Genomic DNA, 18,365 nt, shown 5'->3' on the forward strand with positions numbered 1-18,365 from the left:
CGGCGGCGCATGCGGCCGCGCCCGGCTAACTATGCGCGATGGGTACGCTGGGCTGCTAGCTGCAAGTGCAACTCGCTGGGTAGCTAGCTCGCTGGGAGCCCCCGTTGGCCCCCAGTTATGGCGGCCGTTATAGCGCCGCTAGCGGCGGTAGGTGAATAGGCCATCGAAATTGAAACGGTCTATAACAGGAAAAGTGCATCTTCGATTTTAATATCCCTGTGTGTCTTTGGACACTAGCTGGCGCTAAACAAGATAAGGATTTTTTTTTATTTATTTACTTTGTGGTTATCGTTATTAATATTATCATTATTTTTTTTTTCTTTTTAAGAACATCATAACGACTTAAAAATCAGCTCCCAGAGACACAGGAAAGGGAGGCGAATGTTTTGAAGGCAGGCCGGGGCAGATCCAGGAATTCCGTAAAGGGGGCGGGGACAACACTAGGTGCCACTTGTGAGAAGCAAAGAGAGGAAAAAAGACGATTTTCTGGTGCATACTTTTAAAAGAAAAAAATGGAAGGCCCTTTATTTTTCTTCTTTTTATTTATTTCATTAAAAGGACTCACGCTGCGACCCCTGAATCCGCCACTGCATACTGATAAGTGTTGGCCCGTTTTTTGAGAAACACTATCCAGTTGTTACGTAACAATCTCAGAGGGGCAAGCCAGAAACCCTGGGTTCTCCTTATCTGCTAAAGTACCCCTTTCTGGTGTACGAAGGATTATCGATTTTTTTTTTTTTTTTTTTTTTTTTTAACTCTAAGTACTTCTCTCGACATCATAATAGCTCTTGTCTTTTAATGTATCGTTCTGTGCATTGAACCGATGGTGGTCATTTGCATATAGTGGGAGGGACGAGGTGCAGGTTGTTATTTTTACAAGACAGTATGTGCTGAGGCGCTGTAACAGTCTGGTGAACAGCGCTTTATCCAGTTATAGAAAACAACATTCCGTCTGGCGAACTATAACGTCGACACCTCAACTCAAAACGTAAGTTGGTCGTTTGTTTCATACTGGTCTGTTTTTGAAAGGAAAGATCAAAAGTTCGACACATTATGAAGAAAGAGACCAGTGCGGGAATTCTGTAGTCCATGGACGCGGCTAGTTATAATAAATTATTTCAACGAATGATTACTGCACTGGTATAGGCCTGAAAGTTTATAAGGCCTATATGGTATAGGCCTCAGTTGCACTGATCAGGGGTGGATCCAGGAATTTCGTAAAGGGGGGGGGGGGGGGAGCGCAAAGAATATTTTTGTGTTATTATTTCGGGTTTCATCTATTTTTTTTTTCTCCTTGAAAGAAAATAAATAGATAAAGAGGGGGCGCGAGCCCGGTGCCAATCAGTATCTTTTTCCATTGTTTTTCATGTCGATGCTCTTATCATCTCATCATTCTGAGTTTAATAACAACCATTTTGATGGGTATTTGATTTTTTTTTTAATGATTGCCTGCTAGCCTAGAGATGACGTGTACATAATGTATGCACAATGTAATGCATTTAAAGGGTGTGTACAGTTCTGCTCGAGGTGAGGATTTAGTATTTAACGTTTTGAGAGATATTCAGAAAACACTCTATGAGATGTCAAAGAGCATGCAATTCTAAGGGGTATATCAAAAGTTTATTAGATGAAAAATGGGTTTTGGAATGGCTGAGATATCCAAAAACAAGGTGAAACAAAAGAGATCCTAATAAAAGGCGTGGCCTGTAGTCTTTTATTATTATCACTTTTTGGGATATCTCCGCCATTTGAAAACCAATTTTCATCAAATAAACGTTGAATCCTCCTTAGAATTACATGCTCTTTCATATTTCATAAGAGGTTTCTCATTATCTCACTCAGCAATGTTCAAAACATGAATCCCCACCTCAACCAGTATACTGTACAATCCGGTAAGTATAAACGTAAGTAGGTCTGTCATTAATAACTTTACTAATGGGCGTGCGTATAATTATGTAAGGTGATATATTGATGTGTATGCATGCTACATTCGTATGCAATACTCAAAATGAGATGCAGGCAACCAATTACCAGGGAAGAGTATACTTTGTATGTTGGACGATCTTGGGGTTTCTTAAAGTACAAAAGGAAAAAAAAAAGAAAAAATGGTCATCGTTGAATTATGAATATCATGTGTGTGCCTTTGTGTGTATATATAGCGCAGGCCTGTGAGTATTCACGTAAGGATAATAATGTACAGCAAGTTATTCTCATTTTCAATCAAATATACTTATCAGTAGGCCTATAAGTTATAGTAGACCACATAATTATACATTTCACTGCCGTCAACCCATGGACACACAAGACGAAGTGATGGCAAAGTGACAGTCATTGTAAGTTTAAACCCCATCCAATAAAAAAAATACGAATTTGGCATCCAGCTTCTCCAACTTCACCAAATTTCCTGTACGTAAAGACAGAAATATCATATCCATGTAATCTGGACTGACAAACAAAAGCGATGATACAGCGGATGGTGCCTCTATGGTGGCATAAAAATGTTTTGTTTTGTTTTTCCTCTCTCCCTTTCCCTTCTCCCTCTCTTGGCAGATAACACATAGAACCGTACAAGCTTAAATTGTCGATCGTGTTTTTAGTGCTAATAATACACATGTAAGATTACTGAGTGTTATTAATATTGGTGTGGAATGGACTGATTAACATGATCGCTTGACTGCGTTGAAAACAAAGGGGGGGGGGGGGGGGTGAAACTGCGTCAGCAGGTGCATGCTGTTGTGATCGTTTGTGTCATCCTTCTGCGCACTGCAGCTCTGCTGTTGATACACACGCGCCGTACGTACACGCACATACGTAATCCCACTATAGTCAGTCTGTACCAAGAGATAAAACGCGGGCCTGGGCAGCGTCACTTGCAAACCTGCCCTTGAAATAGGAAGCAACATAGGACAGTTGGACAGTTGGTTGAGGTCAGCATACTACCGTTGTGAAGTGTGTGCCAGACCCATCACCATCAGCCCTTCTGGGAAGCTGGGTTTATGTAGTGTACGCATGCGGGCAGGAAACTTGGGCCTTTAAGTGCATTTTTGCTAATCACGCAAATTGACTGAGAATCGCAGTGTTTTTCCCCTTTCTAAAGGTCTCGACCTAGGCCTCGTACCTCTGAAAACACTTTTTGACGCACTCCTGGACTAAACACTAGATTGATTCCACCTGCAATGATGCTGGCGTTACAGGGTATCTTGAGATCAACTCGCGCCGCAGGTCTGGCGAGGAACGTCTTGAGAACCAGCTCGTACTCTACGGCTGCTGCCCCTCAACCCATCGTTCAACCCGATATCCATTTCAACAAGGTAAGTTTTATTGTTACCTTCATTAATGACATGTTACTAGGATAGCAGTTTAAAATCAAGGTTAAAATGCCTCTGTAGCAAGAGTTTAATTTCACGCGCACTCCGAGTAGAGTGACAAACAGCCAGGCACACCAGCCAGGCCCAGGGTCAGGGAGGTGGGTCTCTTCCCACCTCACCAATCACTGAGTGGAAGAAAGAGCCGGTGGTGGTGGTGGTATGTGTGTGTTTGTGTGTGTGTGTGTTGGGGGGGGGGGGGGGGACTGTTTACAAATAACAACAAAGAACATTGGTTGAGGTGAGGATTCAGCTTTTTAATTTTTGCAAGATAAAATTGTGCACTTACAAACCATTTTATGAAATGTTAAAATGCATATTCTACACTGAGGGGAATTAAAAGTTTATTAACTCTTGATGAAATTGGGTTTGAAATGGCTGAAACATAAAAAAAATAAAGTAAAACAAAGCAATCCTGATAAAAGATGGGTCCCACCTTTTATTAGGATTGTCTTTTTTTGTTTGTGTGTGTGTGTGTGTTTGTGTGTGTGTTTGTGTGTGTATCTCAGCCACTTCAAAACCAATTTTCATCAAATAAATCTTGAATTCCTTTTACAATGTATATATATGCTCTTTCATATTTCATATGAGGTTACCCCATCTCAAATGAAACTTTACCATCCCTATACTTTATAACCCCAAAGTATGCATCAAAATATATAATGTGGTAGACCTCTGGTTTTGGAAAGAAATTGATTTAATTTTATGTTTTTGATTTTTTTTTTAACTCAGAAACATCATATCCAGGAAATTTGATGATTAGAGCAACCTAGTGTTATTGAATTAAATTTAGGCCCAACTTACATTGTAGGCTTACTTTAAACTTGAAAAGGATGTTCTCTTAGACTTAACACAGACACAACACTCAGAATACAGAATATAAGGTGATAGACAAAGCCAACCATTTTCTAATGATTCTGAGGCCTATTTGTATAATACATGCTGAAATACATAACAGGTACAGGTATAGGCCCTAAAGGTTCTCATTCATGAACAAAGTTCTGGGATTTAATGGTGGGATAGAAATTATTCCTTTGAAGACTTTTATTTCACAGTGTGAAATTAAAAAAAAAAGGATCTCTTCACACTTACTTACATGTATTTTACCCCGTCATATTTGTTGTTTGCTTTGTTAAGAAGGTACGTACCCATTTCGTATAATTGATTATGGGTTGTTTGTTAAACTTTATATTTCCCTGTAACTTTGAAGCCATCATCTTCATTATATTTCATATATTTCATATTTATTATTTCATATCTGATACACAGTGTGCAAAGCTTTTATTCTTTCTTTCTTAAGATAATATAATGAATTTCTATCCTTTTCTTCTGATCTGTGTGTCTTTTCCTTTTGATCTAGCTACAAATGTACGCATGAAGGTGTACATATATATATATATATATATATATGAAGAGTTTGTTCGCAAAAACCGATAAGTCCATATTTGCCAAATGGAGATATTTGCGATTAAATGTCAAGAAAAATAAAGAGAATAATAAGAAAATTTTTGCTTCTTTTGACCATTACTTCAAAAATGTACCTTTATATGAAGTGACCAATATATCATTTAAAAGGTATCATTTTGTACTTTATGACAGAGACCGTACTTCAAAATCTTCAAAAATGAACTTATCGGTTTTTGCGAACAAACACTTCATAATGTTGTATATATATACACATGTATATCCCTTGGTGTTTCTCTTCCTCTCTGTGTGTGTGTGTGTGTAAGAGAGAGATATACATGTATAGAGAGAGAAAAATAAAAAGAGGGAGAGAGCGGCTACACATTGATACATACGTACACAAAGATGAAGAAGCGCGAGGCCATTGTAATCATCTGCTTATCAAAATCATGTTTTTGTTTAGGTATTATTTTTCAAAATTGTAGAATTTCTGTGTTTCTATATGAAGAGTTTGTTTGCAAAAACCGATAAGTCCATATTTGTCAAATGGAGATATTTGCGAATAAAGGTCAAGAAAAATAAAGAGAATAATAAGAAAATTTTTGCTTCTTTTGACCATAACTTCAAAAATATACCTTTATATGTAGTGACCAATGTATCATTTAAAAGGTATTATTTTGTACTTTATAACAGAGACCGTACTTCAAAATCTTTAAAAATGGACTTATCGGTTTTTGCAAACAAACTCTTCATATATTGTATGTGTAGACCCCTACATCTGTCGGTCTGTCCTTATGCGAGTCTCTCAACACTGCTAACATCTTAACAGCTGCTTTTTGAAGCTTACGTTTGTACCAACTGTTGGTACATGTATCTAGAAAATGTAGAAAATCTTCAGAAAATAAGATTTTTGCAACCCTTACAATGGTTTTATTCTAACCCGTTGAGGACAAACTTGTTTTGCTCTAACACACATTTCCCATACAACATAGACACCTGCCTGAATGATATACTTGGGACTAGTCTTCAGTGGGTTACATATTAAAGTTGTGCATGTGTATGTGTGTATAATGTGTCTGTGTTTCATTTTGTTCTCCATTGTTTCCAACAATCTCAAAAACATCCAGCTGTTCATTGACAATGAGTGGGTGGATGCCAGAAGCGGAAAGACTTTCCCCACTATCAACCCAGCCACTGAAGAAATCATTACCCAAGTAGCAGAAGCTGACAAGGTTTGTGCCTTCACACTCATGATACAATGACTTCTTCTCTCTTGGTAGCTGAGCAAATTATTGGAGGAAAGTCCGCTTCATTTGTTTGAGACTAAACTGATGCACAGAAATTATTTCAAGACAATGCAAAAATCTATAGGCCTTGTTTATTTCCCCCTCATCCTTTTCAAGTGATCTTCATACATTTGTATGTTTGCCTACTTGCTGTAGCCTTGTGTTCATTGCTCTTTTAAGCCAGTAAATACATAAATAGACATGCACTGCATGTGTAAATGCAGCAAGACAAACAAAGGAGGAGAATCAAAAGGGATTGGAAAGTAAGTTGATCTTCGAATTGACTTTAACCATATACATGTATACGGTATACTGTACGAGCTGAAATTTTCGCGGTGGTTTTATTTTCGCGAATTTCGCGAATCGCCTTTGAACCGCGAAAATAACAACACGCGAATATAACAATGCGCAAATAGTTACGTTCAGTTAGACCGTCGCAACCGCGAAATTAACAACACGCGCAAATGTCCTCCCAGTAGCAATTCGCGAAAATATCTGTACGCGAAAATTTCAGCTCGTACAGTACTGTATTTGATTATGCTGCCCTAGCGTTACCTTGTACTTTATACATACTGCATGGTAATTCCTGTCATTCGCTAGAACAATGTTTACATGTAATGCTTTGTGTTGAAGGTGATGAACCCCTCTCTCTAATATCATGAAATAAAAGAAACAAACAAACAAACACAGAAAAGCAAAATGATAGTTGGTTCTCTGCATTGTTAACTTTATAGACTCTTTCTATGTATTCTGCATGCCCAAATTATCAAGAGAGAGAAATCTATGACAGTGCTCTCCTGTTATAACGAACACATTTATAACGAATTAATTCCAGTTACAATGAAATAAAAATTCAGGCCGTAACATGTCCTCTCCATGTCTTTTTATTGTTTATTTATTTGGTTATAAGGAAATGTAGATATAATGAAACAAAATTGCCGGTGCGGAGGACTTTGTTATAACGGGAGTCCACTGTACTTTCTGATACCTATGCCTGCTAGGCTGACGTTGATATTGCCTATGAAGCTGCAAAGAAGGCGTTCCAGCTTGGATCGCCATGGCGCACAATGGATGCCTCTGAGAGGGGCAGACTGCTCAACAAACTCGCCGATCTCATGGAGCGGGACATGGTCTACCTAGCTGTAAGTATTTGCAATCCTGTATTATTGTCACATTAACTAGAAATTTCCCAATAAGGATAGAGTTCAGAGTTCAACATTCTTTATTGAAAATAGTATTATTTGTGCTTTCATTTGTTTTTGCTGATAAATTGTAAGATTCATTTGCATGACGATTGTGACTAAAAAATTCTTCAGGCTGATGAAAAATTGCCGAGATAAAATGATGAATGTGTGTGCAAAAAACAAAGAGCTCAGTGGGATATAAATGAGACATTGAGAAAATATTTTTGGCATTAAAGTAACTAACAAGCAAAAATGAAATCAGAGGGCCTATATACAAATTCTTATGCTACATGCTGACTGCTAATAGACTTCATTTTCTTCCTGTAATGGGTATTGTGCACACTTTTACATTTTTGTGTAATTTAAATTTTTCCTCTTTTCCTTTCATTTTCTGCTGGGGCCATCAGCCTTGAAAAAACAAGCAAAGTAAACAACACTAAACAGCATCACCAGATTCCACCCACATAAAGAATACAATCGTTATAATGAAACAGAAGAGTATGCATTGATCACATTATCATTATCTTTTATGATATAGTCAGGTTCCAAGCAGATAAAATACCTATATCTCTCTTGCAGAGTTTGGAAACTCTTGACAATGGCAAGCCCTTCCATGTTGCCATGGCTGCGGATTTGCCACTGTCCATCAAGTGCTACAGGTATGTACAGTACTGAAAAGCTAAGACAGCAGAGTTTTAAAGACTGCGATTGAAAAATGAAAAGTTGAAGAAGAAAATGATTCAGATGGCTGCACACAAACTAGAAAAATCCCCCAAAATGAATGACAAGCAATGGTGGAATTTTGTATGATTTACTTCCTGTTATATTTTAAATACAATCAATGAGATCCCATTGAATGTAAACATGAAAAAAAAAGAAGACAAGTTAAGTTTTGGAAACAAGGCTAACTAAAAAAAAAAAAAAGAATGGGATCAACAATCCTAAAGGATGTGTTGTCAACACCATATTGAATGGGGTCCTGTGTATGAAAGCCAACTTGCGGACAATCTTCATGCAGAAATAAAGAGCTTGTCCTCATTAATGGGCAACTCTGAATTTTACAGCATAGCCTTTGTAGGAGTAATAAAAGATGCAACTGATCAGATTCATTAGAGGAATTAAACTGGTGTGATTTATTTGATGGAGAAATATTCATTTAATTATTTAAGTTCTGTTGCCAATTTCAGAATCAGTTAAAAATATAGTAATATACAAAATTTCAATAATTCCACAACCAAAAATCAAAAAGAAAGCAAAAATAAAAAAATTATTGATTACTTACCAAAATAAGATTCCAATGAAAGAACAGTTCTTATTCCTTGGAGCATATACATGTAAAGTTAAGAACAATAAAAATTATGTTGAATGAATGAAACCATAAAAGAAAAATCAGATTTCTTGGAATTGATAGATGCAGTGCATTGCCGTGTGCGAGTTTTAGTCACGTAGGGAATTTTGAATTATGACATTAAATACATTATTTTGTGCGTGACAGGTACTACGCTGGTTGGTCAGACAAGATTGAAGGGAAGACCATTCCTGTTGGTGAGTAGCAGAATACTGTCTTGTTTGCTTTTTTTTTTTCGTTTGCAACGCAGAAACAAAACAAACAAACAAACTGCAAATAAACAATATTGAAGAAACAGAATTAAAACTAAACAAACTCAAACTAGCATATCAAATCAAACAAGATTAAACAGACTAACAAAACAAAACAACACAAAAGGCACCAAAAAAATGAAAGACATGTATTTCATTTAAAATGTTTATGATGAGAACTGAATTGAACATCAGTATATTGCTTGCACTCATGCTCCACTTGCTATAAATTCTGTGCTCAGTTCTAAATTGAAATGAATAAGTGTTTACAATTTCCATGCAGTCATTCAGGTTGTTTAATGCATTCGCTTTCCAAAACATCAACAACAAAACCAGAGGAAAAAAAAAAAAGAGGAAAAAGCAAAATGAACAAACAGAACTTGCATGACTCTGAACTCAAGAAATTAGAGCCAAATTTGCTGGTATTTATCATTAACTCTACCCTGGATTTCTTATACCAGGCAACGACTTATAGAAATGTTTTCCCTTTTTATCATTTTTTCTCTGTTTTTTTTTCTGCGTGTGTTTGTTGTTGATACTGTTTTGTTTTGTTTTGTTTGCTTTGTATTGTTTTGTTTTATTTAGGGCCTTTGTGTGTGTGTGTGGGGGGGGGGAGGAATTGGACGGGATGGAGTGGAGTTAAATTAAATAGATACGGTAGGTTGAACAAAAGTCCCACAAAAAAAATGGCTAACAGGGCAAAGTTAGTCCTGACGCATACCTCGTGGTTAGTCATATAGTTGTATTATGATTTATCTATCTAGGAGGAATCATTGTGCACATATATTTTGCTCAAGTCATGTCATTATGAAGACATGGGCTTCCTTATCTGATACACTACGATAAACCTGACGTACATGTAGACCATTTATTTGAACCCTATACTCCTCGCACAAATACACACACAGGTGGTGTACTTACCAATCATAAAAGTACATGATTAATAACACATCCAGAAGTTCTACTTAGACTGCTTGCTCACACAAAGAAGTTAAGCCATTGAAGACTAGTCCCCAGTATACTTGAATAGGAGTCCATGGAAAAGGCGTGCTTTTCTTATGATAGCAAAAGCAGCTCGTCTTCAACAGGTTGAGCATACCATGTCTTAGACAGATAAAGAAAAAGAGATCAGATTTGTTTGTTGTTGTCCATGAATATTTAATTTCATAAGTTTGTTTCTGTCTTTCTTTTCCCTATTTTTCAATCTTGATTTTTTTAATATCTGTCTATCTATCTACTTATCTATCTGTATATCCATCCATCCATATATCTACCTATCTATCTGTCTATCTATCTATCTATCTATCTGTCTATCTATCTATCTATCTATCTATCTATCTATCTACATATGTATATTGCTTTCTTTTTTCTTTATTAGTTTCCCTCACATCTATTCATAGTTCCCCATTTATTCATTCACAAGTTTGCTCCTTTGTTCATCCATTCATTGTTTGATCAGTTCAGATACCAGCATTTCTGGTTGACTGGTGTCAAGCAATGCTTCGTACCAGTACTATAAGACCTGCTGGTAGTGATACTCTATAGCTAGTACAGATCATCCTGAAATGATCAAAGCATCTCATAAAAATGTATCATCTGTTGCTATCTTGATTGTGCATATACTGTACACTACAGTTACAACAATGCTTCAGTGAATTCTTCAGTATATGTACACACTGTTCTTCTCTAAACTAGCTGTGCAAATTAGAAGTCTTCAGTTTAATGCTACCTTTTTTTTTCCGTGGTGTGCTTACATGTATGTATGGACTCTTGAAAACTCCTCAAGAGCACACTTGAGGCAACATATACAATCATAACATGGACAGTCCTGATCAGGGGCGTATCCAGGAATTCCGTAAAGGGAAGGTGCAGGGAGTCCCACCTCCCTGGGAGGTGCCTCTACAAAATTAAAGGGGGGGAGGGCACCCCCCCCCCCCCCCTTGTGGTAAAGCATGCAGAATTAATGCACAGTCATGCCTTCTTGTTCCTCTTGAATGATTTCTACAGTGCAAAACAAAAGAGTCTATCATGTCAGAGATAAATGTACATGGAGATTGTTGACACTTGGCAGCAAACCAAAGCATTATCAGTAGGCAGAGATGCCAACTGTTACTATTTTTGCAGTTAATTGTACAATCTGTTGCCAAAAATACTGCAGGTTTTATGAAAAATGCTGTTTTTTCCAAACTGTTTTACTCAGCATGTCAATATTACAGTGTATCTCTCTGTCATCAATTGTGACTCTCTTTCATTGATTGTGACACTCTTTGGTTGTGCTTAGTGTCTGTTGATGCTTCAGTTGGTAGTGTACATGTATGTTCTCTTTAGAAGGACTATTTTTTGTTTGTTTGCTTTTGTTTGTTTGTTTGTTTGTTTTTTACAATTTAAGAGTATATTTATGGAAGGTCCAGTACAAAGGTAGACAAGTCACAAGGTGCCAGTACTATTCCTCCATGTATGTTTTAACCCGTTGAGGACAGACCATGGAGCTACCTTTTTGGTAGCTCCATGGACAGACTGATTTTGCTATCGAACAAGCATTTCCCATAGACACCTGCCAGGGTGTACTCGGGACTCATCCTCAACGGGTTAATGGTCCAGTATAATGCATTAGGTAACAAAGTAGCCAATAAATTACAATTCATGAATGCGAGAAAGACTGTTTTCCACCAAAAATAAACCTTTTCAACTCTCAGAATACTGCAGTGTTGATAAGAAGGTTGGCATCCCAGAGTTAAAGGAGCGTACAGTTGTAGTTGTGTCCTAACTTCAGGTTTCTAACATTTTATTTCATTTTTTTTTTTTTTTTTTTTTTTGGTTGAGGAAATGAGAAACCTCTTAAAATATGTGAAAGAGCATTGAGATTCCAAGAGGAATTCAATGTTTATTTGATAAAGATTTGTTCTAAAATGGCTGAGATATCCAAAACGATTAAAGCGATCCTAATGAAAGGTGGGACCCGCCTTTTATTACGATTGCTTTATTTTACTTTGTTTTTGGATGTCTCAGCCATTCCAAAAGCGATTTACCTGAAATAAACTCTGAATTCCTCTTAGAGTGGTATGCTCTGTACTATTTTATAAGTGGTTTTTCGGTATCTCACAAAAAGTTAAAAGCTCAATCCTCATCTCCGCCAATACTACAATGCACACCATCCCTTTTAAACTCGTTGAGGACGGACTGATTTTGCTACAACACGCATTTCCCATAGACACCTGCCCGAGTATACTCGGGACTCGTCCTCAACGGCTTAAGTATACTGTAAAATGAAGAATGTTTATGCGCATTTTAAAATTCACAAATTTCGCGAGAGCCAGGATTCGCGAAATGAAAATGCATGTGAAAGTTCTCGTCTATCAATACTACACACATTGAATGTTAGAAGCAACTTGCGAAAATTTCATGCCACAAAAAAAAAGGCTGTCTGCTCCAATTCCTGAAAATTTCATGCCGCGAAAATATTGTGCTTTACAGTAGTAGGTTGAAAACATCTGATGAAAAAACTCCAATAATGTGGCTTTTTTTTTTTTCAGAGTGTATTATTCATGCATGCTGCTTGATGTGGACTATGTGGTCTGTACTCCAGGACAGCAAAACAAAGTAAAAATAGATGGGTCAGTCCATCTTATCTGTTCCTGTCGCCAAAGTTTTCATACCCTGTGCAAAAGGAAGCCAGATAAAGAATGCCATCCATTCTGAATGAACCCTATTATATCCATATTGGCCAACTCTGACCATACAATGATAAGAAACAGTTTGGTTTAAGGCCAAATCAATCTGTTATTTCACATGTAATTTGGGATAAGGATATTGCTCTTGAACTAAATGGACCATCACGTAAGACAAGGGTATACTGATAAAGTGAATTTTATGTGCACAACTTTTCTCTCATAGCATCTGATCAACACACTGAAAGAATTTACTGAAACTGTTGTATAGGCATGTCAATGACCTGGAATTGTGGGAGCTCTTTGTTGCAAAATTATGTAGTTAGATATTATTGTCAAAAGGTATTTTATCTTGTGTGTTTGGCTAGTTTGGCCTTTTCATGCTTTCAAAGCATTCCAGTGGTCCACAGTCAGGAAGTGAGTGAAGTTGCATTTTGACAAGCTTTAGTGATATCTGCACACTCTATCTGCTGTGCCTAAAATTTCTTGGCCTATCTGTTGATAAGTTTGGCCTGATATTCCACACACTTCATAGGCTGCGTTTATTGTCTTTCCCCTGTTTGAAACGGCTTTCAATACCCACAATCAAAAGTCCTTTCCAAAGCCCTTTACAAGCTCCTTCCAAAATAAGTTGCGTTTAATCAACTCATCGCCAACACAAAAACTGGCCTTGTCACTGTGCATTTGCATTGCGCCATTTGACCTGAGGAGAAGGGATCATATCGTCGCCGGTCACACGAACAGACGAATCCCTCAGGTTTGCATTAAAGAATGACAATTCGAGAAAATTGCGTTTGAAGTTAACCCATTTTTGACTTATGGTTGCTACACTTTCATGTCTATAATTTCCAATTATTTTTGTAGTACATCAGACTTCAATTCTTGCTCTAACTTGTGAAGTTTTTATCGAATTGTATTGTTAACAAATAAGTGGAAAATCGTCAAACAGCTGCATGCATGTTGTCATTTTCCATGTGTGTCCATATGTACATGTACATTGAGTGTTGTCATTGTCAACGCATGTATTACATAGTACGTGCACTGTGCGCGTGGTCAATGAACTGTTGAATCTCAAAAATTACACGCAAGTCAATGCGCACTGATTCGTCGGTTCGGTGACCGCGCGTACTAGTACGCGCGGTCACCGAACCGTCGAATCGCCTGATTGTTTTAACACACACGTCTATGGGGAAAACAAATAATTTTCACAAATGGAATTACATACTTCTACAAAAGTGATAACTACGTAAAAATTACACCGAATTACACACTGAGAATTTCAGAATATGTAGTATGGAATATCTACTATCGAAATGATTGAAAATCTCAAAATCGAGTGATTCGTTGGTTCGTGTGACCGGCGACTATATATACAGCGTGCAGTACAAAGTTGTTTCAAAACAGTGCATTTATCTTGTTTCTAGAAACACGTTTCTGGCTGAAACCTGTTTCAGAAAGCACAAATTTACAGTTTTCAAAAAGGCTTTCCGAACCCCATAATCAAAACAGCTCAATTGCGTTTATCATCTCTAAAAAAAAATCCCTGAAAACTGTTTGGAAAAGCTGTTTCTGCCAAAAAAGAGTTGATAAATGCACCCGTAGATAGATGGATAGCAGCCAGTGAAGGGCTTTTTTGTATTCAATAAGCACAAAAGATCTCCCCTCCCCCCCCCCCCCCCCTAAGAACAGCTAGGGTTTGGTGGCACTGCCACATACACAAAGAATAGTGATTGGTTAGGCGTGGGTAGCATTAAAATTGAGTAAAGGTGTCCATGGACTATCAACTGTGATGTGCATTGAACAATAAGCCTTCATTTTCTATGCAGAAAAATATCTTTTCAGTCAGTTCAGAGTAAGCTCCAGGCAGAAAATACTTGGGGGGGGGGGGGGGAAGGGGGAGATAATTGTTGGCATAACAGTAAATCTTTCTGTCTTCACCGGTGATTGCCTGTGAATAAAAATCACCCTTGTATATCCGCACTCTCTACCAGTCCATCCACTGGTTGAGTTAATTTGCCTCTTTGTCCAGTGAGCTGTGATCTGAACAAGCAGTGCCACTCTTTTGTATCTGTTGTTCAAAATGAAAATAGTGACCTCTATTTTACAACACAGTCAATATTTATTTGCATTTATTCTATACATAAATTGTCCATATATATATATATATATATATATCAACTCTTGCGCTTTTCCGAAAAGGAGGAACAGTAAGAGGAATAATAATGTCAAAGCTAAGCACCGATTTTCTCCTTCCTTTCTCATATCTCATATATATATATATATATATATATATATATATATATATATATATATATATGGCATATTCACCCTCCCCCTCAAAAAAAAAAATACTTGCAAAAAACAATCAAACAAAATGGGTTTGGGTGGACAATCAAAATTTGACGAGAGAGCTTTGTCTTTTTTTTTTCTTCTCATGTCAAAAGATAACCTTAAAGGGGAGACACAGTTTTGGTTGAGATGAGGTTTCAGATTTCCAACATTTTTGATGATGATTTTTTAGACAATGAAAAACCTTGTATGAAATCATGAAAGAGCATACAATTTCAAGAGGAATTCAAAGTTTATTAGATGGAAATTGGTTTTGAAATGGCCAAGATATCCAAAAGCAAGCAACCCTAATAAAAAGTGGGACCCATCTTTTATCAGGATCCTTTTGTTTTACTCTGGTTTTAAATATCTCATCCCTTTTAAACCGGATTTTCATCAAATAAACTTTGAATTCCTCTGAGAATTATATGCTCATTAACATTTCATAAAGCGGTTTCAATGTATTTTGGAAAAAGTTAAACACTGAATCCACACCTCAATCAATACTATGCCGTCCCCAATGAAATCTTGATGTGATTCACAAAGTGTATTAAAGGTTTCTACAAAATTGCTTAGAGTGCGTACAGTGCAAATTGTCCATGCATTGATGTTAAGTCTAAATATTTACACAAGCGTTGAGCTCTAAAGCTGTTGTTCTGTTGTTCTTTTTGCAATTCTTTCTCCTCTTTTTTTTTTTTTTTTTTACTGGATTTCCCTGTTTGTAGTGCTCAAATTGCTTTATGACATATTGCAATGTCAGTAACTGGAATTAGTCATACACCTACCACACAATCATTCACCTTCTGGGAGGAGATAAGCCAGCCTGTCACCTTATGTCCTGGGAAAACGTTGCACAGTGCATTTCAAAAAAGAAATGGCATTGCGACTCAGAGTACAATGTGCTTGGCTACAATCCCACAACTTTTGCCGCTATTTTGCAGATGGAGTTTGTAACAAGATTCACAGTCCTCTACATTGCAGTATTTTTCTTCACATCTGATCAGCAAAAATAAAATATTAACCCACAGAATTGCTGCAAAAAAATAAAGATAAGAAAAAAAAAAGAAGTAAATGCTGCGTTATTTGGGTGACAGCCATTCATGTACACTGTAGGTGCCACTATTAGTGTTGCAGCAAAATTGTCACAGATGTTATACATTCATTTTGCAGATACCTGGCATTAATGAACAGGGGTAATGATAGTTCTAAAATAAGGTTCCTGGACTCGTTCCACATTAGTGTGCTGTGCCCCTCTTGCAATGTACTCCCTCTTTTTTCCCCCGAGGCAAAAAAAAAATCCCCCCAAAACAAACAAAAACAGCAGCCTTGCCCCATTTCTCATAGAACCTGGAGGAAGTAAAAATGTAACTTTGCAGTCGTCTAAAACTCAAGGACTTCCACTTATATAAACCCGTTTTCATTCTTATTACTGCTAGTGCAAGAATGAATACCCCAACTCTTTGATTATCCATTATAAAAAATATTCAAAGCCCAAAATGCCAGACAACTGAAGGGGAAAAATCAGACAGCCTCTCTCTCATTTCATTCAATCATGTACAATGTACTCATTCACATTTTTATTGAACATTTTGCTTTTTTTTTTTTTTGAGCTCCCATGGGTACTTGAATTCTGAGAATAATGGTGATAATGGAAGTGTTGTGTGCCGGATCAGGGAGGTTGGAGGTACATTTGAATGTATTCATTTTGACCCAGAAATGCAATCATTCATGCATATTTGTGCACTGTCTACAGCTGCAAAGTGAATGTACCACATATAAGTGAAGATTATGTGCGTGCACCCTGCATAATGGGTGTTTCAAATGCTATCAAGTCACGAGTAATGGATGGAAGTGGGAGCATTTGTCGCTTATCCGCATCACTGATGTTAATTTTGCTGTAACTTAGAGCGACAAACCAGGAATCTTGATCTCTTTGGTCTGCCAAATGTAGAGTTATTACTACATACTTCAATAATCAAGATGTCATTGATTTCTGTTAGTGCTTATAACGGAAATACCTGCATGTCGCTGTCATTGATATATTCCTTTATTTTGCAAAAAAAAAAAAATAAATGAAAATAAATAAATAAATAAATAGATAAAAGCAGTACAAAAGACTGAAACATCAAGGCCAGCACACCTGAGAAACAGACTCTCCTTATAATATTGTGGATCTTTTTTCTCTATGGAAGGAATGAAAGAATGATTTAAATAATTTTGACCATAAATCTACACATATTTGAATTTGGCTGAAAGGGGAGAGTATCTGAACGATGAAGCCACACAGAAATGCTAAAAAGCACACTAAAGTTAAAAATAAAGGACTGTCAAAATAACATGTCTAAAACATCTTCAGGCAGTACATACCAGTGTTTTTGTAAGCCGAAAAGATCAAAGCATAGAAAAGAATCTTTAAAAGATGAGAAAGACAAACCTATCGAAACCATCTATGTACAGTATGCTTTCTTCTTTTAGCTCCCACTGCCCAAACCAGGTCAATGAATATATTGCACATTGTGGTGCCCTACATTCTGGAAAATAAGTGACCTATGGCAGAGATTGGGTTACAAAAGGATAAGTGTGAACAATCTGAGGGTAGAATTCTATAGGCAAGTGTTATAACCATTGGGAGGAGTAGCAGTCCTTTGTCAAAATATGGTTGAGGGAGCTCATACTGTGAGTCTTAAAAAACATTAAAGAATAGGATTTACCCCCTTTCATTTTGAGAGTACAATAAGGAAGGCTGACCATTGTTTACCCACAGAATAAATAAGATGACCACTGCTATACTAGAAGTAAAGCAAGGTGACCCACTGTTACAGAATGAATACAATAAGATTACCCCTGTTACACATGGAAAGATGGAACTAGACAACCACTGTGATATATCATGACAAGTATTACAACAAAATTTCTGACACACTGTATTTCCCTGAGTGCACTTTTAACCCCCCTTGCCCTGTGTCTTGGGCAACAAAATCTAACTGTTGGGCAAGTATACTTTCAGGGCATTCAGACGCAAAAAAATTTATACTAGAACGGTATAGCTATACCAAAACGGTATAGCTATACGATGAATTTATACGTCTGAACGCTGACTAACGAAACGACGTATAGCGAAACAACGGTCAGAGCATCGTTTCGAACTAGAACTCGATACGAATCAGCATTCCATCGTGTGCATTGTGCGTCTGAACGTATGGCGACCATAGAACGGTATAACTGGGCAGGGCTTAATGGGAACGAGCAGGAAAGGTGACCTTGTACCTGTCACTCATGACCATATAACAACATGCGCAGTGAGAAACTGCACATCTGTACAACATTTTTCCGGAATGGTCGAAATTAGCGTCTGAACGGTCTATCGGCTATACGATGATTCTTTATATGTCGTTTCTTTATCGAGTTTTGGTATAAACTGGCTTGCATCTGAATAGGGGGCTTTTTACATGAAAGAGTACAGGCCTGTTGAGCCCATTCTCAGATGCTCAAAAGTGGGAGAAACATATCACGTACGTGAGATGCCCTCTT

The 18,365-nt window shown here is 37.2% G+C and overlaps 1 protein-coding gene across 1 annotated transcript in view; it reads left to right on the forward strand.

Annotated features, from left to right (window-relative positions):
- Positions 1 to 2,969: 2,969 nt before the first annotated feature.
- Positions 2,970 to 18,365, forward strand: part of LOC140245307 (aldehyde dehydrogenase, mitochondrial-like) — a 44,170-nt gene continuing 28,774 nt past the window's right edge. Inside the window, exons 1-5 of the mRNA XM_072324892.1 lie at positions 2,970 to 3,311; positions 5,897 to 6,001; positions 7,057 to 7,197; positions 7,819 to 7,898; positions 8,735 to 8,784. Coding sequence (XP_072180993.1) covers positions 3,177 to 3,311; positions 5,897 to 6,001; positions 7,057 to 7,197; positions 7,819 to 7,898; positions 8,735 to 8,784 — 511 coding nt within the window. The 5' untranslated portion in view covers positions 2,970 to 3,176. The remainder of the gene's footprint in view (positions 3,312 to 5,896; positions 6,002 to 7,056; positions 7,198 to 7,818; positions 7,899 to 8,734; positions 8,785 to 18,365) is intronic.

Source organism: Diadema setosum, chromosome 22 (assembly GCF_964275005.1).
Source record: "Diadema setosum chromosome 22, eeDiaSeto1, whole genome shotgun sequence".
Lineage (NCBI taxonomy): Eukaryota > Metazoa > Echinodermata > Echinoidea > Diadematoida > Diadematidae > Diadema > Diadema setosum.